General features: G+C 38.5%; 1 protein-coding gene across 1 annotated transcript in view; it reads right to left on the bottom strand.

Annotated features, from left to right (window-relative positions):
* LOC6035230 (protein similar) overlaps window positions 1–27,833 on the bottom strand; it is a 186,812-nt gene that overhangs the window by 22,086 nt on the left and 136,893 nt on the right. The window contains exons 7-8 of the mRNA XM_038248399.1: window positions 18,859–19,454; window positions 3,907–4,460 (exon numbers count right to left, since the gene is read on the bottom strand). Coding sequence (XP_038104327.1) covers window positions 3,907–4,460; window positions 18,859–19,454 — 1,150 coding nt within the window. The remainder of the gene's footprint in view (window positions 1–3,906; window positions 4,461–18,858; window positions 19,455–27,833) is intronic.

A 27,833-nucleotide genomic window follows, 5' to 3' on the forward strand; every position in this document is an offset into this window, starting at 1 on the left:
AATTGGGGAAGTTGGGGTGGGTCCGGAGTTGAGCAGTGTTGGCAGTTTTTAGTTATTCTAGCTTTTCGATAAAACTGATGGTGAGTCTGGATTTTTTTTTTTGACTGATTCCGAAAGTACCAACTTGGTCTCTCGAAGCTGTTTATTTACAGAATTAAATTTACTTGATTTTGTCGGAAATACATCAATTTAAAAATTTATATTAAGGGTGCATAGCAACCGTTGTTGTTTTCTTTTACCAAAATTCTCAAACTTACTAAAGAGTACTTTAGGGGTTGAATAAAAAATTATATCGATAGTCCCTCTAATCAATTTCTAAGCAGCCGGAGCTAGACAATTATCACACATACATGACGAAATCCAGTCTGCAACCCGCTAAGATCATTTTTTATTCACGCATCTCCATGCGTGAATAAAAAATTATATCGATAGTTCCCGTAGTTTTGAAGATACTAAAATGTTTGCATCCAAAATCCTGGTGCAAAAAGCTCTGTTGATGTGCACCGTTAAGGGTCCAGAAACGCAAGCAACACAGCTTCCAAATTGACACCATAACATCTTTCTCTTCAGCTATTTGTAAACAACCTGTTGAATCGCCGCCGAAACTTCCGATGATTAATTATTCACGACGCGGCCAATTCTCACTCGGCAACCAAAGCAACCGCGCACGATTTGACACCTTCAAGGTCCGGTGGCCCTCGGGGTCGGACAACCGGATCCACAAATCGAGGCCCTCCCCCATCAATTTGCATAATCAAGCGCGGCGACCACGCGACCGACCGCCATTTTGTACCACAAACGTCAAATGTTATCAAAGAACGAAGGGGGCGCTGCAGTGCTGCCAGCAACAACCGTGTTTGTGATAGATGCGATAATTATCTCTAATTTTTATGGCCACATCAATTAAAATTGATGGAGACATAACCACCGGAGCGATCCAGATCGGGGTCGAGAACCGGTAGCTTGGACACGCAAAACCGAAATTGTCACCCAACTTCAGTTAGGTTTCGTTGTGTTTCTCCTCTTACGATAATATATTCATTTTCATAATTAAATAAATGTAATTAGAGTAAATTGGCGGCTAATGGTCGCGCATGAAGTGCGCCAACCCCCGCGGGTTTGGCGAGCTGGTTCTGGTAAGATTGACGAATTTGCAGCTCTCGAAGGTTTCGCCACTCTCCGACAATTCTTGAGGGCGCTGTTATCATTAATCACGCTGACAAGATAATTGGCCGGGTCGTGCGCTAATGGGGTCCAGACACAGGTCACTGCGTTTGGATCGCAACACTGCTGTCAAACTGACGGGGTTGTTTGGCTTGTGTTCCCAAGCAACACCAAACACGACAAATCCGATTGTTTTGATCAATGAAGTTGCTCCGTTATCTTAAGGTCATTAAATTGTAAACAAACACTGTCTTATCTTATCCCAACCAAATATTCCAGGTCAGTGTGCGTTGGTCGTATCACCCTGCTGATAAGACAGCTGTCAAATCGCGACCGGCGGCGTCCGCCAGTCTATGATCGTAAATCTTAAATTGGGCTGTCGTTGGGCCGCGACGACGCTTTGTGTCCAAAATTAGCAAACGTGAGCATGTTTTTCGCCTTATCGGATGAGTGAATTATGGCACACGCGGCCGCAGAGTGACCGATACGGGAGGAAATCCTGGTATAATCCGGGTGAGCCACTTCAGGTTTCTCTGGTGGGGATTTATGAATGAAAGGTTTTTGCACTTTTGGTTAAAGCTGGTTCAATCTGTCAAATTTCTGACATTTGTGTTGTCAAAATTGTTAGCTGTCAAGTTACACGCTAAATTGAAGTATGGCATGTTGGGTTAGATTTTAGTTTGTGCAAATGTTTTGATTGAGAAAGAAATTGAACGCAATTTTAAGGCGATATTTCGATACATCCGATATCAAGTCAAGTGCCCGTAGTGACAACAAACTCACGTGTCGTTGCGTCCCGTGGCCACGCGAGCGAACCTTGACAGTTCTAATCAGCGGTGCAGTTTGCATCTAGCCGCGAGAGCAAAAAAAAACAGAGTAAATAAAGAAAACTGGGCTGCAATTAAGTCCGACACGAGGATATCTCGCTTATCGGGTGCAGGTTTGCACGCTGCTGTCAGTGCGAACAAAAACAATCACTTTGCGGTGTGTTTAGCTTGGTATTAGAGGCGTTAATTGTAGTACGAGCCGACCTCGTGTACCTCTGGGCGATGCTACAGTTGAACTTCAAACGTCGTTTAGAAAGCCAATTACGTAATGGCAAAAACTAAAACAAATTATCCTGGTTAAACTAGGTTAAGCTAATTTCTATTGACACTCCCCATAGTGTAAAACAAATTATCTCAGTATGGACACACCCTCGCAACCCTTAAAATTAAGGTACCAAAAGGGTTGTACTAGTTGCTCGCAGTAGCGCTGTTAGCGACGTATTGCAAATTGGAGCAAATTACTTCAAGGGGAAGTCAAAAGAAGGTGTCCTCCCTTTCCATGCGGTTGAACGGAAGCAGCTCAACGAGGGCAAATCACACAGGTAGCGCCCGATGATAGAACTCCGGTATCAAATTAGAACTTAAATAATGGCAAAACACCCAAAATGCGTGTCGAAAGGACATTATGCGAGTTCTGAAGGGTTCACTCAAATCGACTCAACAAGCTGGAATTGATTGAACCTGGAAGTGTGACTTCAAGAAGGTTATTGAGGTTTTGCAGCGCGCCTGTGTTTCAAATGTAGGTGGCGCCAAAATGAGGTTATTTGCCAAAAATCGTATTCCTTTCTGCTGGATTGAAGAACAAAATCGCTTATTTCTCATGGTTCCCTGCATCAATCTTAATGAAACTGGTTGCAAAAGACGAGAAAAATTGTTTGCTTTAAAATAATGAACATCAACTTTTGGGCGCGCAAAAATTTGTGACTTTTTTCTTTAAAAAACATGTTTTGGAACACGATAAAATGAGTTTCCCGTATATATCAATGAAATAAACAATTATATAGTTGATAACAGATTTGTTAACGTATATTCAACTTTTTTTTTGATTTTTGACAGACTTTCTTGCCAAATAGTCCAAATTACTATCTTTTTCTAAATTTACAGTTTTCACATAGACAAATCAAACAAATAATGGAAAGTTGTACACCAAATTGTTGGAAATAATTTTTCTCATCCGAATCCGGCATATAAAAATGTTGATTATGAAGGAAAAAACACATTTTTTCATAAAATCATAGGTTTACGCTATTTGTTCACAGGTGGCGACATGTGTCTTTTAGCTTTGCTGCAAATTTTTTATTCGCGATCAAAAGCTCAAAAATTCCGACAGATGGCGCAAAGCATCGAAGAATGACGATTCAGATTTTCGCTGTTCGGTTACATAGGAATGCAAACTTAAAATTGAATTTACAGCTCATAGAACAACTTTTGAGAAAAAATTCAGGTAGTACGATTGTTAACTCTTTGCCCTCTTTAAATTAACGCAATAAAACATAATTTAAAAAAAAAATAATTTTGAAAAAATAATATTGATTAAAATGATAGAGCATCAAAAGTTAACAAAGTATCAGCTCAAATTTTTGCTCAAAAGTTGTTTTGAACGCTGGAATTTAACAAAACAGAATTCGAATACATAACCTCAAAGGGCGGAAATTTCAATCGACATTCTTCGCTCTGTTCTGCTACTCAACACTAGGTGTCGCATGTCGTTTGGCTCTTGAACGGCAATTAGAGTAGGAAATTTGAATTTGAGACACAAAGAACTAAGGCGCCATCTGTTGACACCGATTTGATAATGACGCATCTGTTGATAACTAGCGTAAGCTTTTGACAATTTTGCAAGAGAAAGGTGCGCCACCTATTGACGACTAGCAAAACACCTCGCTGACTAGCACAAATCAAAGAAAATGCCTACCTTTGACAGTCCGGGTGACAGTAAATGCGGTGAGTGGCTGATTTCGCTGATCTCGTCGCGGTAGTTGATGAACGGATCATTGCTGCTGGCACCACTGGACTGACTGTTGTTGTTGTGATTGGAGCTGTTGGACGTCGTCGAGGATGTGCCGATGCCCGAACTGCTGGTTCCGGAGGAGGTCCCATTGGTCGCGGTCGACGACGAGGATAGTGACGAGGGGCTTGCCACGGAGCAGGACGACGGCGAGCAGGACGTGATCGACGAGGCGGATGACGACGAGAGGGAGCTATGGCTGGCGGTTTGATGGCTGATCGTACTGATCGTGGTTCCGTTGATCGTGATCGGAGAGGCTACCGAGGACACGGATATACTGAGCCGCTGGTCGGCACTGTCCAGCGAGTTTAGTTCGTCCTGAAGCAGTGAGGTGTAGCTCTCGGGGATCATAAAGTCGTCGAAGACGTCGTTGAAAAAGGGACCCGTTTCTTCCAGCGGGATGCACGCGTCGCCTGCCGTGGGAGCCAGATGAGTCAGGTCGTCCGGTTCATCCTTTAGCACTGTAACAATGTAGAGAAGGGATGGTTAGTTGTTTGAAGTTTGGCAAGGTGAGAGAAGAGCAAATGGCAGAAACTTGACTTGTACGACATCTATGAGGGACTAGCTCAAAATCCGACATCTCTTGGTGAATAACTTAAACTTAAAGCTTAGCAGCGACATCTGTTGGTGAGTAGCTAATGTTGCTTTCTCATCTGTACAAAACAGATTTCAATGATCGATAATGGTTGGGTTCGACCCAACTTCATCTTTTATTGCCTGCAATAACCCAAACAAAAGGACCGTCATTTCACCACTGACCCAAACAGATACCCAGAAAAAAAGCTATCCCGGATCCCACACGGGTAATTACGAACCTCCCAGAACCATTCCGGGGGTGAAATATGCGCCCAACCATCTTGACTACTAATGGCGCAAGCAGACGACGACGTCCTGAATTGCGTATATCCTGATGGGACTACGGGATGCAACCCCTTCTTCACATGTCTCGCGCACAAAAAGCGATGGGAAAAAGAAAACTCTCTCTTCCTGGAACCATTGAAGAGGATAAAGAAAAGAAGAAGCCGTCATGTGAGGCTTGTGTGTCGTTAGGTCCGGCCGACGTCTTTGTTCCCATCCCAGCAGTTCAAGTGTTGCCAGTAAGTTGATTTTGATGGGGTGTCAACTTCTTTTTTTCTCAACAATGATTGAGAAATTTTGACGGGATCCAATTAGCAAATTGCACAAGCAAAACTTTGCTTTTTCTTTTCTGTAAAACAAACCCCCCCCAAACTTCCTAATCTACTTTATTACAGTACATAAACTTTTGCCACCAACTTCGGCCCAAACCCACACACACATTCCGTCCCTAAATCCTAATCTACTCAAAAAGGATGAGCCTTCACTTGGCCGGAACGGCCGACGGCGAGGCCGCCGCCGGGGATGATGGCCGTCATGATGCCTGATGTTGACCACCACCACCAGCGTCGTCGACGACGACGACTACTGGGAGCCGAGTTTTATTGGGCAATCACACCCGGACCAGGCTCTGTACTCTCGAGCCTCAATTGGATAAGACTCGTCATTATTTCGGGCCTGTCGGTTACAGTCCCGCTGTGATCCGTCATTTGGAGATTTTACTTTACTGGGGTAGTGAAGCTCAAGTTGGACGCAGTTAGGACTGGACACGGTGGGTTTAAAAAACATTTTTGAAACAAAAAACCAAAATTTAAAAAAAATGGGCAACTTTGTCTAATCAGGTATGCCAGGAATGCTATGTTATTTATTTGGTGCTAGCGACGCCACGTGGACAATAGTTCAACTCTTGTATCAGCCTACTAGGTATTGACCGCCAGGTTCGCTGCAATCACAATGAGGTGTGATAAAAAATAAAGTAAACAGCATATTTCAAAACCCACCTTGACCGACACCATTTGAAATTTAGTGGAAAGATAAAACGATTCCGGGACCCACCCCTCTTGTAGGCTTTCCCCGTAGTAAACGTCTCATGTCGGTTGATTTTCCTTTTTCTTCCCTCCGTGTTGCGTGCGTTGAAGCGTTAACGCAAGGGGCATCACGATTGAAATTCCTACGCACAGGAAGTGTGATAAGGATTTCTGTTTTCCCAGGGTAAAGAAAATGGCAAAATGAATAAATTTCGGGAGAGGGTGCGGAAAATTTTCGTTCTCTGTGGAGACTAAATCTGGGCCAGTTCTTGGGTTTCATTTTTTTTTTCTACTTGCAGGAGAAAATCAATGAAAGTGAATTGAAAAGCTCTTGGAAATGTTTGGTATTCCGATCGGTGTGCGACGATTGAACGCAAATGAAAACTTTGCCAATTTGCCCAGGAGGTGTTGCGAATTTGTAGATTGTTTTTCGCAGATTAGATCATTTGATTTGGACGGTTGGGAATTCGTTTCCCGCATGGATTTCGTTGAACTGCCAGAACTGAGAAAATTCTGTAGATTGAGTTGGGATTTATAATCAGATATTCGATTACGAATTCTTGCTAGAATTAAGATTCGAATCGCTCAAATAGTTTCGTTACATTCAGCAACTGTCCAATTATCCATCATTAGGATAGACATCTGCGTCAGCTCGTGAAGCTCACCAGACCGGATGATGAGCGGTTCTCGGTCTAATGTATGCGCCTCCTAGTTTTGCGTGAGTTTTTGGTGGTGCCACAAAGTCTGCGATAACACATCAACCGTCGCGAAGACATCGTCGACGACGTTGGCAGACATAAACATCGTCAACATATATCGGCGAAAAGCTGACCGAAAACAGCACTAAAATTGTTGTTGTTGTTAAGGGTTAGCTGGAAACTATTGGAAGCAGATAACGGCTCTTATTCTTCTTCTTCAAAGCACTAAACAAAGTCACTAAATCTGCCTATCGGATTAATGTAGGGTAGGAGTTGGTAATTTGTACCTACTAAGATTACTTGAAATAATTTATTTAGATTTTTATAAAAAAATCTTAAAATTGAGGTTTTGCAGCGCGACTGCGTTTCAAATGTAGGTGGCACCAAAATGAGGTTACTTGCCTAAAGTCGTATGCCTTTCTGTCGATTAAAGAACAAAATCGCTTATTTCTCATGATTCCCTGCATCAATCTTCATGAAACTGGTTGCAAAAGACGAGAAAAATTTTTGCTTTAAAATAATGAACATCAACTTTTGGGCGCGCAAAAATTTGTGACCTTTTTCTTTAAAAACATGTTTTGGAACACGAAAAATGAGTTTCCCGTATATATCAATGAAATAAACAGTTATATAGTTGATAACAGATGTGTTAACGTATATTCAACAATTTGTATTGATTTTTGACAGACTTTCTTGCCAAATAGTCCAAATTACTATCTTTTCTAAATCTACAGTTTTCTCATAGAAAAATCAAACAAATATTGGAAAGTTATACACCAAATTGTTGGAAATAATTTTTCTCATCCGAATCCGGCATAAGTTTTATAAAAATGTTGATTAGGAAGGAAAAAACACATTTTTTCTAAAATTCATAGGTTTACGCTATTTGTTCATAGGTGGCGACACGCGTCTTTTAGCTTTGCTGCAAATTCTCTATTGAGGTTTTGCAGCGCGACTGTGTTTCAAATGTAGGTGGCGCCAAAATGAGGTTATTTGCCAAAAATCGTATTGAGGTTTTGCAGCACGACTGTGTTTCAAATGAAGGTGGCGCCAAAATGAGGTTACTTGCCAAAAATCGTATTCCTTTCTGCTGGATTTAAGGACAAAATCGCTTATTTCTCATGATTCCCTGCATCAATCTTAATGAAACTGGTTGCAAAAGACGAGAAAAAAATTTTGCTTTAAAATATTGCGCAATTCTCACTAACTTGGACTTTGCACTAAATTATTGCTATCGATCTCACTATTGCGACTTGTCAAACTGGCTTGGAAAATTTTAAATTTCCTCAAAATGATCAAAGAGAGCCAAGGTTTATCGCTTGTTTTACAGCTGTCACTCGCAATTTTGAATTGCGAAAGTTCAGTTTGGTGGAAACTGCGACTGGAAATGTAAATAAACAACGAATGGTTGCCTAGATTTTTGAGTTTTTGCTGTCAAAAGTGCGTGAGAAAAGTGCGGGCAGAATCCAAGTTACAGTGCAAGGATCAATAATGAACATCAATTTTTCGGCGCGCAAAAATTTGTGAACTTTTTCTTTAAAAACATGTTTTGGAACACGAAAAAATGAGTTTCCCCGTATATATCAATGAAATAACCAGTTATACAGTTGATAACAGATGTGTTAACGTATATTCAACAATTTCTATTGATTTTTGACAGACTTTCTTGCCAAATACTCCAAATTACTATCATTTTCTAAATTTACAGTTTTCTCATAGAAAAATCAAACAAATTTTGGAAAGTTGTACACCAAATTGTTGGAAATAATTTTTCTCATTTGAATCCGGCATAAGTTTTATAAAAATGTTGATTATGAAGGAAAATACACATTTTTTCAAAAAAATCATAGGTTTACGTTATTTGTTCATAGGTGGCGACATGTGTCTTTTAGCTTTGCTGCAAATCCTCTATTCCTTTCTGCTAGATAGAAGAACAAAATCGCTTATTTCTCATGATTTCCTGCATCAATCTTAATGAAACTGGTTGCAAAAGACGAGAAAAATTGTTTGCTTTAAAATAATGAACATCAATTTTTGGGCGCGCAAAAATTTGTGAACTTTTTCTTTAAAAAACATGTTTTGGAACACGAAAAAATTAGTTTCCCGATATATATCAATGAAATAAATAGTTATATAGTTGATAACAAATGTGTTAACGTATATTCAACAATTTTTATTGATTTTTGACAGACTTTCTTGCCAAATAGTTCAAATTACTATCTTTTACTAAATTTACAATTTTCTCATGGTAAAATCAAACAAATATTGGAAAGTTATACGCCAAACTGCTGGAAATTATTTTTCTCATCCGAATCCGGCATAAGTTTTGTAAAAATGTTGTATCTAAAGGAAAAAACACATTTTTTCTAAAAATCATAGGTTTACGCTATTTGTTCATAGGTGGCGACATGTGTCTTTTAGCTTTGCTGCAAATTCTCTATCGCACAAAAACGTAACCGTCCAGTAAAGTTCTCCTACTCCAATATAGACGGCACATCGAGCTTTCAGTTTTGCTTTTAACGCCAATGTGGGGCTCAGGGGTAAAACTTACCACTACACTACATTGAGGAAAACTGAACCTACTTAAGGCAGTTTTCACTAGTTCCCAAAAGAGGCGCTTCTGCTTATAAAGAGTTTTGTAAAATAGGTAATTTGGCTAAGTTTGATATTTTAAACTATTTTTTTTTAAATTTGAGGATTTGATACAAAAGTATAATTTTCAGAAAAATTTTATAAAGTTACAAGAACAGTCCTTTTCTCCTACCCAAAAGAAGGCTGTCAAGCCAGGTTGGTCAAATCAACAAAAAAGGAGACAAGAGAAGATGAACGACTCGGTAAATAAAAACGTCCGAACAAAAAAAAAAAAAAAAAAAACAGTCGACATTGGGGCAGACGAAACACGAAAATGTTTAATTCAATTAAAATGGTAATTTGGGGGGGTTGCTTCTGCTGCCTTTACTATGTGGAGGAGCCAAGATTAATCGAGTGCGACTTGGGCGGATTTGACGATGATTTGGACCTTAAATTCGAGGCCAGGTAAGATGGTGGGGAATCCTTTTGAGACATTAAGAAAGGGAAACGCAAGCATTGATGGGGATGGTTTTGAGGTTAGAATTAAAGTTGTGGAAGAAGATAAAATTGTGATCGAAGTCCCTAAACCATATGGATTAGAAATTTGAGTAGAGTCGTCCTAATCAGTCACTTTTGAGTAAACCACCGACTCAATCAGAACAAATTTATAAAATAATTAAAATTAGATTGAAAAACAACTAAATAACAATGAATCGTCCTAACTCAAATGAATAAGGACGATACAATATTTGTGCAGTCTGAGACGCATAGTTTCAACCTAACAAAAAATGTTTGATGCTTCATAAATGTGATGCAAATAAAATTTAAAAATTTGTTGAATTTGACCATCAAATGGCACGGTCCTTTGAGTCGTCCTAAGTCAACCAAATCCAAAGCTTTCCAAATCCTCTCCAGGGACCATTCAATAAGCATCGAAAAGCTTCCCGGAAGAAAGCACGAACCAATAAAAAATAATGAGATAATACAGAATAAACCTCCGACGCCAGAGTCGAACCAGAAAGCGAAAGTGCCGAAAACATGCCACTGGGTCGACTCACTAACGAGGGGTCTGGCAATATGGTGGAAATTTGCGTTTTGAAGTGCGGATCCGCGGAACCCTCTTGAAATTCGCGCAGCTTCTAATGGATTGTGCGGTGCTCTAGAGAGGAGGGAGATTCCAGGTCAAACCGCTTCGTCTTCATTAAATTTCAATAACCGCGCTCGCTGGGACGACACCGACATCGTAAATTGAGCGATGGCTCAAGTGTATTGATCTACTTTCGCTGGGACGGGAACGAAATTCGGTGGAAACTAGTAGTAGACTTTCACTTACTACCACTACAAGACCGGATTCCGTCTCGTCTGGGGTATCCTTTTTCAACCTTTTTTTTGTGTTCGAGTTTGAGCAAACATCGTCGTCGTCGCAGGATCAGATTCAACTCCATCCTTCTTCGGAGATTGCGTCACGGTGTGAGTGTAGTGTACATAGTTTGTTCCTCTTCTTTCTTTTCTGCTTGCTCCTTTATTTGTCCACGGAGAAACAAGAAGGATTACGACGGCGAAGAAGCTTCAGGGAATCACGTGCAAAAGGATTTGAGACGCTAGCGTTTGTAGACTGGCGAATTGAAGAATTTCGTGTTCAACTTGGGTTTCAAGTCTGCCAGACTGCAACCTAGTTGGTCACACTCGAGACAGCTTTCAGAATCGCACCGTGTGGAGCAAAATGTGGCCAACAAGAGGAATTTGTCGGTGTGTCGTTCTAACCAGACAATACTCCCCTACACGGAGAAAAATGAGTTCCGAAAATCGTGAACAAGCGTTCATGAAAATGAGAACCACGAACAAAGTGTTATGAAAAACGTACCTTGAAATTTGAACACTTTGTTCATTGTTTTCGATTTCGTGAACGCTTGTTCACGATTTTCGGAACTCTTTTTTCTCCGTGTAGCTCTGTCAATGTATGAACGCCGACGACGAAAAGGACGACAACGCGCTGGAATGAGGTGAGGTGTGACTTGGAATAAGGAGCGCTGGGGTTGGCATGTTGACGGAATGTCACACACATCGACCGACACTCGGAAGTGGCAAACGACAAATGAGTGGGATAAATCAGGTTGGGATTGCGAAGGGGTGGTTGTGGTCGCGAGGATCTACGAGGTGTTGTCCCACCAGTGTTATCGCAGGTTGATACCCTTGTTGGCCTATGGAGTTGGATTGAGGATTTAGGGTTTATTAAAGACGTATTGAAGATTCGGACTTCGATCATCTTGACTTGAAACTGCGTTGAGATGACTAATTAGGACGACAAGAGAAGGTTTCAAACATAAGTAAAGCCTAAACAATTCGGGATGATTCTGTAAATAGGACGACTCTAATCATACACAGAAAAAAATATGTGAATTTACTCGACACGGAAAAAATTAATCCCATGTAAACTCAGTTGATGTAAACTTGAGATTCGACGTAAACGGTTGAATCACACGTAAAATCATGTTTTTACGTATAATTTGTTGCAAATTTACATCAAATTACATTTAAATTTAAATGTTTAATGACGTGCAAAAGTGTTACATCATAAATGATGTAACATACAGAAATATAACTAGAAAGACGAACAATTGGCATTCATAAGCTAAACGACATGCGACATCTAGTGTTGAGTAGCAGAACAGAGCGGAGGATGTCGATTAAAATTTCCGCCCTTTGAGGTTATGTATGCGAATTCTGTTTTGTTAAATTCCAGCGTTCAAAACAACTTTTGAGCAAAAATTTGAGCTGATACTTTGTTAACTTTTGATGCTCTATCATTTTAAACAATATTATTTTTTCAAAATTATTTTTTTTTTCAATTTTTTTATTGTGTTAATTTTAAGAGGGCAAAAAGTTTACACTCGTACTACTTGAATTTTTTCTCAAAAGTTGTTCTAAGAGCTTTAAATTCAATTTTAAGTTTACATTCCTATGTAACCGAACAGCGAAAATTTGAATCGTCATTCTTCGATGCTTTGCGCCATCTGCCGGAATTATGGAGCTTTTAATCGCGAATTAGAACGGCAAAAAAACTTTTTGAACTGAGCTTTGGCGTAGTTGAGGTACGACACATTTTAAAACTAAGAATACGGATTAGGACGACTCCGATCAAGGAACTATAGTGAGGAAACTAGTTAGGACGACAAGGGAAAAAAGGCAATTAACACTACCAATTACTCTCTACTTTATTGGGTTAAAATACTGGATAGCGGTAGAGTATAAGGACTACCCATTTATAGTTGTCCTGTTACTGATTGGGGCGACCATTTTGATAACTGAAGAGTCGAGCAGTAAGACAACATTTGCATCGCTTCACTAGAAGACGGTGATTTTAGCGGGTTGCACACTGTATTTCACCATGTGATGTGATCATTATCTAAGCCTAAGATGCTCCACGTTTTTAAGGGGATTAGGGGAAATCTCCACGGCATCCTCAATTAAATGATTCCATTCAGTCAAATTTTTAGAATGTTCAATTAGTTGGTACATTCTTGCTTGAGCTGTCAAACTTCCCGAGTCGCCTCAAATCGTCGTATTGTGCCCCTTTAATAGCCGCAATTCATCAGAATATTGGCTTTTTTTTTGGCGAAACAACCAACAATACATCTCTTCGATGTCTTCTTATTCGCTGATGAAGCACTCCTTCGCGTTCGGTTCGCGAAGCACAGAGAGAAGGATGAAAAATCGATGAACTACTTTCATTCCCCAGAACCGCAGCCACTGTCTGACGGCTGGAGAAGGCAGCAGAATGCTTGGAATCCTCCTCCACCACTTCTTCGGCGCGAGGATCTTTTTCAACACGCAGTCTCTTGCCTCTCTTCTGATGATGTTTGACGATGATAAATAAAGCGCACTGCGGCCCGGAATATTCTCTCGAGGGCATTGTTTTGCATCATCGGAAAAGCTACCTCCGCCGAAACGACATTCCATGGACCATATTGGGAGTAGGTTCAGGTACTTTCACTGACTTCCTTCGGTCCTACTAATAAAAAATGAATGCGAACTACCTTTTGGCTTGTACGCCACTTTGACGTTCATCAACCCGGCAAGTAACAGATGATGAGAGTGCAAAATTTCCAACCTGGCTCGCACACGCGATGGCCGATGATTGAGTGCAAAGTGAAGTATTTTTCGAGGTCCCCGCAGAATTTCGTGGGAAAGCTTTAGATTGTGATAACGTCGAAAAGTTCTCGGAAAGACACCATGCGTCTCCATAAAGTGAGATAACTTTTGCCGACGAAAGCGCCATCACATCGGAAAAGGTTTAATAAATTTTATGGAGTTGCGAATTTCTGTTCCTACAGGTCGCAACCATAAACTTGGGGTAGCAACTTCAAACATTGTCACTTTCGGGTATAATCCCACCACCGGGAGCGGGAAATCTCATTAGGGTGGCGGCTTATTTTGGCGATAAATTACGGGCTTTGCTGCGAGCTGAGGAAAAAAACTCTTGAGAATGTGAGTTTTTCTTTCTTTGCCGTCTTCAACGAGCCTGCCCAAAGTCAACTTATTTTGGGACAGGACCCATTTTCTTTGGTGGTGCTGCCGGAGTTCCAGAAGTTTAATCTACCTCGACGAAAAGCGTCGTCGTTTGGGAAGCAAGCAGGCAAGTGTGTAGGTTGGAAATGTTGGAATTCGAATTTCTGGGAGTAAGGAAAATCGTTACATGTCGTTTTCTGTGGGGGGGTGGTTATAGCCATGTGGGAGGACCACCTATGGTTTGGTGGTGGAAGCAGTGGATAATCTGAATATTCAGATTTAATGGGTAGTGTTTTGCATGTAGAATGGCAGTTTCTGATCATGTTTGGTGAGTTAAGTGGGATTTTTAACAAGAAAATTAAGATTTCAGAAGCCTTAAGGCGGTATCACTTAACGAGTGTGTTTTAGGAGGTAATTCTAAAACGTTTACATTCGATTTTAATGAGCCTTCTTTAAAACCAAAAATGTCGGCCGATTTCGACAATATTTATTTTTTGTATTTTTTTTATTTGGTTTAAACATTGTTTGGTTCTTCTCTATGACCAAAGAAACCATTTTGTATCATTGGTTACCCATACAAGGCTTCATACTATTTTGGCAACTGTCCATACACAAATGGTACGTAAATATTCGAAAATCTGTAACTTATGGAGGAATTTTCTGATCGATTTGGTGCCTTGGGCAAAGTTGTAGGTTTTGATGAGGACGAATCAGAAAAAAAATTATAAGTCAAGATATCTTGAAAAAATTGCGTTTTTTGGAAAAAAATAAATTTAGTCAATTATTTTTTTACTTCAGTTTTTAATATAAAATAAAGTTCGAAATCAAAAAGTGCTTTTTTTGATAAAGTGCATCGTTTCAAGATATAGCCACTTAGAGTTTAATTTTAACCCAAATTTTTCGTTTTTCCAAAATAGTGTCCATGGTTGTCCATTCCTGAAAATATGTTGTTCGAAAAGTTCAGAAAATTTCCAATAAAATTGCCTAAAACCTAAGAGAAATTTAAGATTGGACCTCTGGTTCAAGTTTTTTAAGGGGTTACATACATGTATATCGGCAAAAAAAGTCAGAGGTTAGTATGAGCACTAGAGTGTAACAAAAATGACTTTTTGGCGGGCATTCAGGGGTTTGTTCCGGTGGGCATACTGAGCCCAAATCCCAAATATGAGCTCGATTGGACGTAACAGGAGCTGGCGCTCCGCCCTTCAATTTTAAATGGGATTTAACCCGTAAAAAAAGATTTTTCCAAAAATGACAATTTTTGAGGCATTTTGGCCACTGAAGCGTTTACCAAAAACATCACTGGCATGTAGGCCAGATCCTTGCGCATCTTTTGGTATATATAACATTGAAGTTTGGAGCACCCTGAAGCTCGGTACAGACCTTCAAAGTTTGGCATTTTTTCGAAAAATCGGTCCCAGCAAAATCAAATGGCGTCTCGGGCGTCGCGAGACGCGACGCATATCTTTTTTGCCGGGGCCGGTTTTTCGAAAAAATGCCAAACTTTGAAGGTCTGTACCGAGCTCCAGCGTGCTCCAAACTTCAATGTTATATGTACCAAAAGATGCGCAAGGATCTGGCCTACATGCCAGTGATGTTTTTGGTAAACGCTTCAGTGGCCAAAATGCCTCAAAAATTGACATTTTTGAAAAAAATCTTTTTTTACGGGTTAAATCCCATTTAAAATTGAAGGGCGGAGCGCCAGCTCCTGTTACGTCCAATCAAGCTCATATTTGGGATTTGGGCTCAGTATGCCCACCGGAACAAACCCCTGAATGCCCGCCAAAAAGTCATTTTTGTTACATCCTAATGAGCACACACTTCAACTTTTTTTAATTCTTTTTTCTGGGCATTAACATATATATTTTCACCTACTAACAAAACAAATTTGAAAATATTTGGTTGCATCATTGCCGAGATATAACAATTTCAAGTTAGCAGTTAAAAAAAACGGGTGCCACGATATCTCAACACTGTCTTGACCAAATCGGCTCAAAATGTTGGTGAAGACTACTCAAACCGATCGCGTGTGCATGACGAAGCCCGATTTTCAAAAAGTTTATTAAAAAAAAAAGAAAAAAAATATTTTTGTGGTTTTCATATAAAAAACCGTTGGTTTTAGATTTTTGTATTTTTTTAAAAAGCAAATTTTAAAAATTGGGCTTCGTCATGCACACGGGATACATCTTGAGAGTCTTCACCTCAAATTTCAGCCAATTTGGTCCATCCCATCTTGAGATATCGTGGCACCCGTAAATCAACTCGGGGTTTAGAGAAAAACGCCAACAAAGTTTGACAGCCCGCTTTTCGCATGGCAAAATTTTGAGCTTAAATCGTCTCTTACTCAGTTTAATCATGCAATATCTTCATGAAACTTTCAGGATTGATTGGAAATCATCTCTTAAAAGGACTTAAAAAATATTCGGAAATATGAAATTTTGAGATTTTTTACATGTATGTAACCACTTAAGACTCTTCCAAACTTTTCCACATTTTCTGATGTCAACATCTCAGCAACTAATGTCAAACTTTCAACGTTTGAAAATTTGTGGAATTTTATGATCTTCTCGAAAAAAATATTTTGAAATTTTTGGAATCAAGACTAACATTCAAATGGGCGTAATATTGAATGTTTGGCCCTTTAATTGAATTTCGAATAAAATTGCCTAAGAGACATTGAATGTTGGACCTCCCAAACAGCCCTCCATTTTTTAATGCCAATATCTCAGCAACTCATGAATGTTAAAAATGAAACATTTGTGAAATTTTCTGACCTTTTCGTAGAAATGTTTTGAAAATTTAAAAACAGGCATCATTTCAAAATATCGAATATTTGGCTCTTTTGAAATGTTGATTCCAAAATATTCAAAACATTTTTTTTCGAATAGATTAGAAAATTTCACAAAAGTTAAATTTTTTAACATTGAAAATTTGACCTTTAGTTGCTGATATATTGGCATTAAAAATAATCAGAAATTGTGAGGATTTTACAAGTATTATGAGTTGTTGATTTTTTTTAACTAGAATTTTCACAGAATTTCAACGAATTAAAAAAATATGTGGCTCAATTTTGGTTTGGAGAATTATTTTCTAATAATATTGATTTTTTTCTGGAAGGTTTAGGCCAAATGAAGGTGGTTCAGGAAATGCTTTGTTTAAAAAAAAAATGCAAAATATTTTTCTTGTATATTTTTGTGTATAAAATATTGAAATAAATCGATTAAGATATTATAATGCTCGATATTTTCAATTCAACCTGGCGTCTCCATCATATATAACCTAAGAATTTTTAGAATTTCAGATACTTCCCCACGTAAAAAGTATCAATTGTACATTAAAATTGTTATTTAAGGAACAAAAACATCTGTACTACACGGAGAAAAACCAGCTCCCAAAATCGTGAACAAGCGTTCATATTTTTTTTTTATTATAGAGACTTTACACTTACAGTATGTAAAAAAAGTATTTACACCCCTTGGGCACTATGCACATTTTGTGATGAAACATGTAAAAAATTTAAAGTTTGACAGGAACCTAGTACTACGTTTTGTTCAGAAACTCATGCCAAACATTTTGCTACAAAAAGCTCATGAAAGATGATTTCTATAAAAGTTATATAACAAATACTATTACGAAAATAAAGGTGCAAAAAGTTTGTACACCTTTCGAAAAATTAACATAAATAATGTTATTTGTTGACAAATCACCATAAATCCAGTCTCCCAACTCCAAATAGGCATCCTTGACTGATTAAAAATAATTTGGATTGAATATAAAGTTTACTAACTACTTAGTATAAAAGTTTATATAACTCTGAAATTCTATATAAAACTTATCTAAACTTAATTTTGCAAACTTTTAATTCAAATAAATGTCAATTAATTACCATAGAATTGCTAAATAAACATTTTGGAGTGGGTATAACACCGTTTTGGGGTATTTGTATCGATAGAATATATTTTCGTTGAATTTCGTACCAACCCGGAATTACGTCGTAGGAAAATCCGCCGGCATCGAACCGGTCCACGATTCACAAGTCAACCTATGTGGAATCGGAAAGGGCATAAAATTTCCGATCTTTGATACCCAAACATCTAGGTTTTCTTTAAAACCTACGTTTTTAAATACCTAAGCAAAAACGTTGTTATGGTTTCGTTTGAGCAACCTGCCAAAAATGTATGGAATTTCGTAATTTTTGTTCTCGTGGATCAAACTTACTTTTTGCCCAGGTATTTAAAAACGTAGGTTTTAAAGAAAACCTAGATGTATGGGTATCAAAAGATCGGAAATTTTATGCCCTTTCTGATTCCACATAGGTTGACTTGTGAATCGTGGACCGGTTCGGATGCCGGCGGATTTTCCTACGACGTAATTCCGGGTTGGTACGAAATTCCAACGAAAAATCTATTCTATCGATACAAATACCCCCAAAACGGTGTTATACCCACTCCAAAATGTTTATTTAGCAATTCTATGGTAATTAATTGACATTTATTTGAATTAAAAGTTTGCAAAATTAAGTTTAGATAAGTTTTATATAGAATTTCCAGAGTTATATAAACTTTTATACTAAGTAGTTAGTAAACTTTATATTCAATCCAAATTATTTTTTTAATCAGTCAAGGATGCCTATTTGGAGTTGGGAGACTGGATTTATGGTGATTTGTCAACAAATAACATTATTTATGTTAATTTTTCGAAAGGTGTACAAACTTTTTTTGCACCTTTTTTATTTTCGTAATAGTATTTGTTATATAACTTTTTATAGAAATCATCTTTTCATGAGCTTTTTGTAGCAAAATGTTTGGCATGAGTTTCTGAACAAAACGTAGTACTAGGTTCCTGTCAAACTTTAAATTTTTTACATGTTTCATCACAAAATGTGCATAGTGCCCAAGGGGTGTAAATACTTTTTTTACATACTGTACGTGCATTCGTCTCTTCATGAACGAGCGTTCGTGAATTTCGGAACCACGAACAAAGCTTTCAAACTGCTTGATACGTGACCGTTTTGTTCGCTTGTTGGTGATTTTTGGGAACTGTTTTTTTCCGTGTAAACTGGGATCAGCTGAATAAACTGAATTGAAAACAAAAATTCCAAAAAACCCTTTGAAAATTGTAAAATTTAAAAATTATGTCAATATTTCTGCCATTTGGTAATAATATTCAAAGAGAAAAAAAAAGTCGATCCCACTTACTTGTCAATCCGGGCTCCTCTTCCGAGAACATCAGGAATCCCTTGTTCATATCTTCCGTCCGGGGGGCGAAGATCTTTTCGGTGGCGTGTTTCGGTTTATTACAACCCCCGCCGGCTGCAGCAGCTGTCGGTTGCTGCGTAGGGTTAAGGGTCACAAACAGCTTCGCTGTGACCGATTGCGGTCCAACCACCGGCTTCGGCGAATCTTTCTTGGCCGCTGCACTGCTGAAGATCGAAGCCGTCACAGACACCGGACGTGACACTTTGTTGGTCGATGGCTTGTTTGCACTAGCAATAACCGAATTCGACAAGGGTTGAGGTGGTGGTGGTCCTTGTACTTTAACAACTTCCGGTTCTGGTTTTGGATTTTCCTTGCCAACTGGGACAATAACAACAACCGCTTCGGGTTTGGCTTCCGGAGGTTGGTCTCCGCCGCTGCTACAGCGGATGACGTTTTCTGCGAGCACTTTTGTAACACTGCAAGTCTTCTTAACTGGTTCAGCTACTGATGGTTCTGCTGCTGATGAAGCTGGTTCCGTAGCTGAACGTGCTTCCAGTTGAGCACACGAGTAAATTTCATCTTTGTTCTCCACACCACTGTAAAAAGATGGGCAAATTTCCCCGTTCAAAAACTGTCCACACGCGGCGCGGTCGCGATTCCCGAAAAAAAAACACGCGGGTTTTCCTCCGGATTTTCCGACCATCTTTTTCCATCCGCTTTCCACTGGGTCGGAAAATCAAAGGAAAACTAAATGGCCCGAATCGATGCACTTTGGCTTGGTCTTCTTCTTCGACAACAACGTCTTCCCTTTAATAATAATGTCCTGGGTTCTGGGGAGGCAAACAAGAAAGCGAATTATGCTCGGTTAACTTATGGTGGTGGTGGTTAATTTATTTCAGGCAGCTTTAACAATGTTTGTCATTCGCTGCCTTGGTTAACTTATGAGCCGTGCGAGTTTTAATAGGTTTTTAAGTAACTTTTGATCGATTTCCAGAGCGACTTGGAGGGTGGTCTGAGATCGTGCGGTGCGTTGAGGGTCTTCGACAAGTTGTTTGTGATGTCGAAATGAATGGGAAATAAAAAGGAGGAAAATATTTGCTGCTTGGGAGGGCAAAAAGAAACGCGCTGAGTTTTTAACTTCTACACCAGTTCGGGAAAAGGGGTAAATTTGGTTTAATTTGCTGTGCGATAAGATCGCGTAAAAGTAGAAAATTGTGTATGCTTTTTGAGTGATCGACGACGAAAGCAAAACTCTTTTTTATTCGAACCGTATATTTATGTAACTCTGATCGCGTTTTAGCATAATTCATTAACTTGAGCATGCCGTGCATTAAACTAGTATCAATACATGAATACCAAAAAAGTTTTCTAATCCGCCATAATGTGTTTATATACGAGTTTGTATTGAGAAATTTCCAAATTTGTTGGGCAGTGTTCCCAGATTATCAGATTATTTTGTCAGATTCATATATATCAATAAAAATATAAATAAATAAGACCATCTTTTGAGTGAATCCATGAACCAAACCTAAATAGAGATATCTCACGACAGGGTTGCCAGAATTGCAAAGTTTGTGATGACCCTAAAAAACATTACTTTTTAACAATTGGATAAGCTATATCTTGAGAAGACATTTTATGATCATTTTCGTTTTATGGACTAAGTTGAAGTTACACAGCAAAAATTGGTTATATTTTCAATTTCACTTTTATTAACAAAAACAAGATTTTTGAGCTATTTTTTCGGCTAGGTTATGTTTTTTAAAGTCCAAAACAGTGAAATATTTTTTAAATAACTAGGTTTCTTGAAATTATAACACTCGCTGCAATAAAAAATCAAAACACTCGAAAAAAATCAAACTTTATTTTTAAATAAAATTTATGACTGGCAATTCAAAAGGGACAAAAAACACATTTTTAGTCTAATAATTTTCTCTCTTCTAAAATTAATTATTTAAAATAATCTTTTTTGTAAAAATGAGCTTAACTAAAAAATCAAAACACTCAAATAAATCCACCCGGTATTTTTTTTATGTAAATATCACGAATAACAATTTTAAAGGGACAAATAACACGTTTTAAACTTTTTTGAAATGTTACTCGTAGTTTTGAAATCACCAACTTTTTTTTCAAATTCGGAATAACTTATTTCAAGGTTTGTTTTATAAAAGTTCCTATAAGCTTTAAAAACTGATGGACAAAGCTTTTCCCCAAATAAAAAAAAATAATGAAAAGTCAATTTGAAAAAACGTAGAGAATTGCTCGTTTACCTTGAAAATATTCGAAAATTCGTGTTTGTCTAATCAATTTGGTTTCTTCAAGAAAAAAATATTTCTTGATCAGGAAATCTTGATCACTCTTGATTCGATTTTCGTTTGAAACAATCCAATTTTTGGTGAAATTTTGTCAACAATTCAAATATTTTCTTTTAAATTCATTTCTTTTGACATGTTAGTAGTGACTAGTGATTGCACAGACTTTATCAAGTCAGTGATGAAAGTAATCCATTCATTGTGGAAAACTTTCGGCTTCCTTTGAAGCCCTGAAGGTGAAATTCGAAAGGTGGAAAAGCATGCTGATTGGATGCTGACAGGAGATTATGTTTGGCCAACATGCAACCCACTTGAGTAATCGCACTAATTGGAAACCAAAAAAAAAAAAAAAAAACAGTCGAGCATTGTGTTACTAAACAATCCAGATGTTCTTCGAAAATCTAATTGAATAAAACACATTTTTCTCTGGTTGCATTGTTGGGCCTTTCAAGAGGAGCTTCGTGGAATTTTTCAAACAGGCAACCCGATATTCAGAACACTTTTCCGAGTTTTTCCCTCCCACAGAGGCGAAACCCATCAACTGTAGCTCTCCACTTCCGTGGCATTACGATGTTTTTCCTCCCGTGGATTATTTTTAGCCCGCGATCGCTCTTCTATATTTCAATTTTATTTCCAACCACCACCATCGCACTAAAAAGAACCAAAAACCGCACGAAACATTCACGTTTCTGAGGTATTTTTCGTTGATTTACTCACGAACGATCGAGACGAGCCTCAACCGCGGTTATCAGGAGTGGTTCAAGTGCTCGTCAACAGATGGCAGCGCGAGCGAGCGGCGGTCATTAGAACGATCGGTAAACGACCGCGTGATAACCACCGGAACAGCTGCTGCTGCTGGTGATTACCCCCGAGCGAGCGCACGCCTCGAGATCGTGAACGCATTTTTTTGAATTTTGAGTTATGAGTGACACTGTAAAAAAGAAGCGCTCCGCGCTGGATTCGGACCCAGGTGCGATGATTGCGGCTGCGCGCGTATGCCTCCTCGGCCACGAGCGTGCTTTGTTGGATTAGGGTTAATTCCCTCCAGGTAGTTAAATTCGTTGCGTTCATTCAGAATTGAAATTTTTTTTTAACAGTGCCGCAGACACTTGTCACCGCGGAAAAGAAGAAGCTGCCCCCGCGTGCGCATCAATCCCAGGGGTTGTCACTCTCGGGACAGCAAACATTCCACGGTGGGTGAAATTTGGCCGAACAAAAAGAAACTCCGCGCAATCGTTCCTTAACTTTGTGTCTTTTTTTAAAACACGCTGTGTTTTATTTTTAATCAGCGCTGCCCGAGAGTGTTGCGAGACAAACAAAAAAGAAAATAAACCACGCTCTGTAAATGATCGTGTTTTTCTCTGCTTGAGACGAGACTGACATTTTTTTAATTGAACTGAGTTGAACCGCGACGGATTTGGGGTTTGTTCGTACGTTTGTACGGTTTCTGGATCCGTGACGTCCTAATTACGGTTCGTTTTTTATGTTGAGGTTGACCCCGGTGTGAGGTTATCGATCAGCGATGTTGTCTATTTCGTCAAGCGCCATGTTTGAAAACATGACACCCATTACACTATCAGTGAGGAGAGTGTTTTGGGTTAGATAGTAGCTAAAACTTCAACAAAGATCCTCTTAACAGGATTGTTATTTCCAGATGAACTTTTTTTTTCTTCTGAAAACAAACAAATCATCGCATTAGATCTATTCTGGAGGCTCGTGATACAATTCAGAATGGATTCTACAACGACAACGCGACACACAGCCACCGCCGATGACGGCAAAGCTCGCTAAATGAAGTAAATTGAAAACAATTAAGTTCATTATGTAACTGAGACACGCAGACAGACACAGAGCCAAGAGGCATACAGTGCTGCAGCGGCCACGAATCGCTGACAGTTTGAACGCTCACAGCAGAATCGTGGCATTTAGGGTAAAGTGGTGTTATTTTGACGATTTTTTGGCCAAAAATTAAATGGGTCCAAAATAGGTACATATAGGTCGAGAATAGGTGCAAATAGGTCGAAAGTCTATCCAACTGCTAAAAAATTGCTTGATTTTTCTTAAGTCCAACTAAGGTACCTTTCCACCAATAGAAAAATTCTTGCCACGCGAATTCGCAGCGCAAAGTGATGGCTGCAGGCAAACAAAAAATGAAAGCAACAAAAAAATCGCCCCAAGTTCGACGTAAACAAGCGATAAAATCCGCAAAATATTAAATACTCGCGCTATAACTTGATTCTAGAACAGGTGGAGGAGCAGCAGCGGTGAGGTTTAGCCAGTAATCGTGACTTGGATTGCTCACAGAGACCTTACACACTAATCAAATCAGCGGCGAATACCGGTTCGAACGGACGGATATCGAATGTCTAGCGCACGAGACACGACTACGGCAACCTGGTTTTGTTTACAGGAGCCGGTTCTAGGTGGTGGTGTTGGCCAGCGGAGGCAGCTTACCGTGAAATTGGCACCGCCATAAATCAAATTTGGCAGATTTGCGCGACACGATTACGATGCTGCTACCGTTTTTGGAGGTTGGGCCATTTCACCGAAAACGGTTTAAAGCTATTATGTCGGCTTTGTTTTGATAAAATTGTATGGTTATGCTCGAGTTACTTGATGTTTTATCATTTGAACAAGATATTAGACAAAACAAAACGTATGGTAGTGGTGAAAAGGCATTTTAGCTTGGGCCATTTCACCTAAAACGTTTGGAATCGATTAGATCGGGTTTATTTCGATTGAATTTTATGGTAGTGCTCGAGAACATGATATTTCTGCATTTGAGCGAAATATTGAACAAAACGAAACGTTTGGTTAAGTGGGAAAAGCATTTTTTCAACCGAAAACCCACTAAAATTACCTTTATATTCCGTCAAGGCTGCAAATTTCATTGATTTAACGAGTTTGCGGATTGAAAAGCACTTTAGGGCAGGCAAAAAAAATGTAACCATTAGCGCGGTGATGAGCATCAGCGGCGGCGACGTGCATTAACGTCATTCTGCTGCGGCGGTCACGATTCGGTGGGTTTTCACAGTAGTGTGGCATACTAAAATTGAGGGGAGTGGGATTTTTTTCTAACCACATCAGTTTTTTTCTGAAGTAGTGATTCAGTATTTAGATTGAAATTTATTTATTTTTTTTCACCAAAATTCGAAATGGTTCAATGTTCTATATAAATCAACAATAACTCATTCTGGCATACTAAACTACATCCAAAATTGGTCAAACTGGCTCGCCCTTGAATTCCTAGATGTTTGTCACAGAACGAATCTCAAAAGAATCAGCAAGTCACGCAATTTGACAGTTTCACGCCACCACCTTACGTCAGAACTCTCTTGAGAGAGGGGGGAACGACGACTATTTTGTTCCATTATGCAAGAATAAAACTGCACGCCAATTCTTGGTCGCTATTAACTGATTGAGCAAGAGTTCTTCTTCCAGCGTTTTTCTACTTCTTTTCTGCCTTGTCATAATGCACATAATTCAATTTACTGGCCGTCCCGGGCTCGCTTCCCGAATACGGCAATCATTTCGCAGACTCGCACTCACACACGTGAATGTTCAACTTTAGGTGGTGGATGTATGCTCTTGGTAATTGCAGGATCGGCGTATGTTAGGGTGACCAAAACTGTCAAATTTGACATTTGAAATGACATTCTATTGTGACGTTTCCACTCAGTTCAATGACATCGAATCGCTGCGCGATCTTCGGCAAACTTCAAACTCTCATCTTGGGATCACCCTAACGGCAACAAACTTGCAGGTTCGCTGGATCGGTCCAACTCCGCCTCGAAGTCGTCGTTCTCAGTTCGTTAATTTAATCAAAATCTCGGACACTAAAGGAACCGCACACACACACACATGTCCAAACACTAGCAATTTGGCCCCCCTACGGGTGTGTGTGTGTGTTGAGCGCATCAACCATCATCATCAGCTTGGTCGCGTCCAAAGTGAGTGCGAGAGGACCAATTTAAAGTAATCTACGGAACGAACCGACGGATGGTTGGACCGGCAATCTCTCGTCACCGCGCGTTGATAACTCCAAAGTCGTCGTCGTCGGTTGGACCCCAAATGATGAGTTTTCTTGGAATCTTCTTACGACCGTTTTTTCGACTTATTTGTTTTTTTTTCTTCAACGAGCTCGAAGATAAGACAGGAGAATTTCAGAGGAGGGCCGCGGCGGGGATTCGCAACACACGGCTGAGAGACAACAAACGAAAGCGAAAAGAAATGAGGAATCATGAGAGGCAATAAAATTCAACTTAAACTTGTGGCATTTAAGACGAGAAAAAAATTGCGAAAAAAGCGCGATTGGACGTGGTCGATAAAGTGAGCTTTGAAAGTGCTCGTTTCTTTAAATATAAATAAATATTTTGGCCATATTTGCTTGGACAAGTTTGACGATTGGGATGGTGACAGCAGGGTAGGCAGGACAGTGAATATCAATTAATTTTAATGGATGAATGGGGGAAACTTTGAAGTTTGTCTCGCTGAAAGACCGTTGAGATGAAATAATTGGCCAACAAAAGAAAATTTAATAGTTTTATGTTTGCAAGTTGAAGAAAGGGGTCTATTTATCAAATTCATATGTATTCACTTTAATCCCATTTAACAGTTTCAAAAATAATTAATAAGAATTTTTTTTAACATTTTGTTGAAGAGGGATGCAATATTTATTTAAACATGAGCTTCCATATTAGTTTATTTAATTTTCTTCTATAGTAAAGAAATATAATTTATTTACAATTTCTAGACAATTTCTGAACTTATGATCAATTTAATTTTTTTAAATTTTATTCAATTTATCTCAAAATCAATTTTTCAATTTTCGGGACATCCAAAATAGAGAATTGTTGCGATTTGGTAGAGTCAGCATCGCTATTTTTTAAGCAAATCAGTTCGACTTTAGTTGGCGATTTTCTCAACCAAGTTCAAATGAACGACATTTTCATTTTTTGCTTTTTGGGTTTTATTAAACCGTCTTGAGTCAGGGGTATTCAAAAACACCCAAAATGAAAAAAAAGAAAAAAAAATATTTATTAGACCTTTTTCTTTTTACTTAATCCTCAAAAAAAAAAAAATGCAACGGCATTTTTGGATGGTACCTATTTGAAAATAAATTATTACTTAAGCTGTAAAATAGCAATTCTTGAACAAAATATTTTGTGGTTTTGTGCAAGATGACGAAAAATGCCATCATCTGAGCGTATGTCATTGTCGGTCAAAATTTATATAACAGTATTTTAAAAAAAATATGAATATTTCATATGGTTTTTTAATGTTCCTAATTTTTTTTGGTTACTTAAACAAAAAACTCATTTTAATATTTCAGCCGTTTTAGACATATTAAATTTTATTCAAAGTTTTTGATTTGCCACCTGTCGTGACGAATAAATTTTGTTACGTTTATTTTTCCATTTTTGAACAAAGTAATTGTGAAGTCTTCCTTTAAATCAACATCCTTCCTTTAAACCAACATCTAACTTGGAATGAAAAAAAATTGCTAAAAATTGTAAAAATATTCTAAATCACAAACATCTTCTGCATTGATTTGTTTATCAACCAAAAAATATTATTTCCTTTATTAAAAATATTTAAAAATAGCAACACGGACAGTTTTTAAATCGAAAATTTAGTGCAACAATGATGGAAATTGAAAAATAGTCTCCCCTGAAAAAAAAGAGTTTTCGAAATTTTAATTCAAACACTTATTCTTCACTTCAAACTCACTTATTCTTTGTTTTAGTTGTTTTTTCTTCTTTAAATTTAAGTATTTCACCATGCACTTATTTTGTTAATTTCTTATTTTTAATTTTTCATCTCTAATCTATCTTTATTTTTTTCCAGTTAAATGTACCTATTTGAGTTTAAAAGTAATTAAAAAAAACTGAAAAATAAGAATTCTTCTAACTAATGTGAATACAAAGAGACGAGTTGTTCCTTTTAATTAAAAGGAACAACTCGTCTCTTTGTATTCACAGTAATGCATTCTGCTAAAACGCTCAACCAAACCACAATTCTAACTAATGCTTTTTGGAGAACTAAAATTGATTGAAAATTCTAGCTTCATGCGATTTTTTAGATTTGACCCATCTAAAATGTTATCACAGTTCATATTTCCAACTGAATCATCTGAAGGTCTTACTATTTTATCCACATTAACTATTGTGGCATGAATTTTTCTAAACACACTAAACTACTAAAAGTGTCAAGCAATGATTACTTCATAATGACTTTGGATTTTCATGAAATTTTCCTATATTATTTCGCTATGCGTTGACAAAAATTCCTCACCCATCATAATGATTGATAAAAAGTCCGTCAGCATAAGAGTCAAAAAAAAAAATTCTGCTACTTCACACCAAGCGTTTACGACATGCTCACGCTGGCAATCACCACCACCAATCAGCGTTACACTGCATTACCTCATGCAAGCCTGATAAGGTAAACGAAATTGCAGTTTCCACCCCGATACCGAGAGATAGCGATAAGATAACGAACTTTACAACCACCACAAGCCACACGGTGGCGGACGACATCGCCCTTTCGCCTGATTGATTCGTGAAATCCCGGCGAACTGCAACAAAATTCTGGTTGAATCTCAGTGGAAAAAAAAGACACCAACCGAGCTGCCCGACAAACCGACAGACCCATTGACTGAGC

Source organism: Culex quinquefasciatus, chromosome 1 (genome assembly GCF_015732765.1).
Source record: "Culex quinquefasciatus strain JHB chromosome 1, VPISU_Cqui_1.0_pri_paternal, whole genome shotgun sequence".
Taxonomy (NCBI): domain Eukaryota; kingdom Metazoa; phylum Arthropoda; class Insecta; order Diptera; family Culicidae; genus Culex; species Culex quinquefasciatus.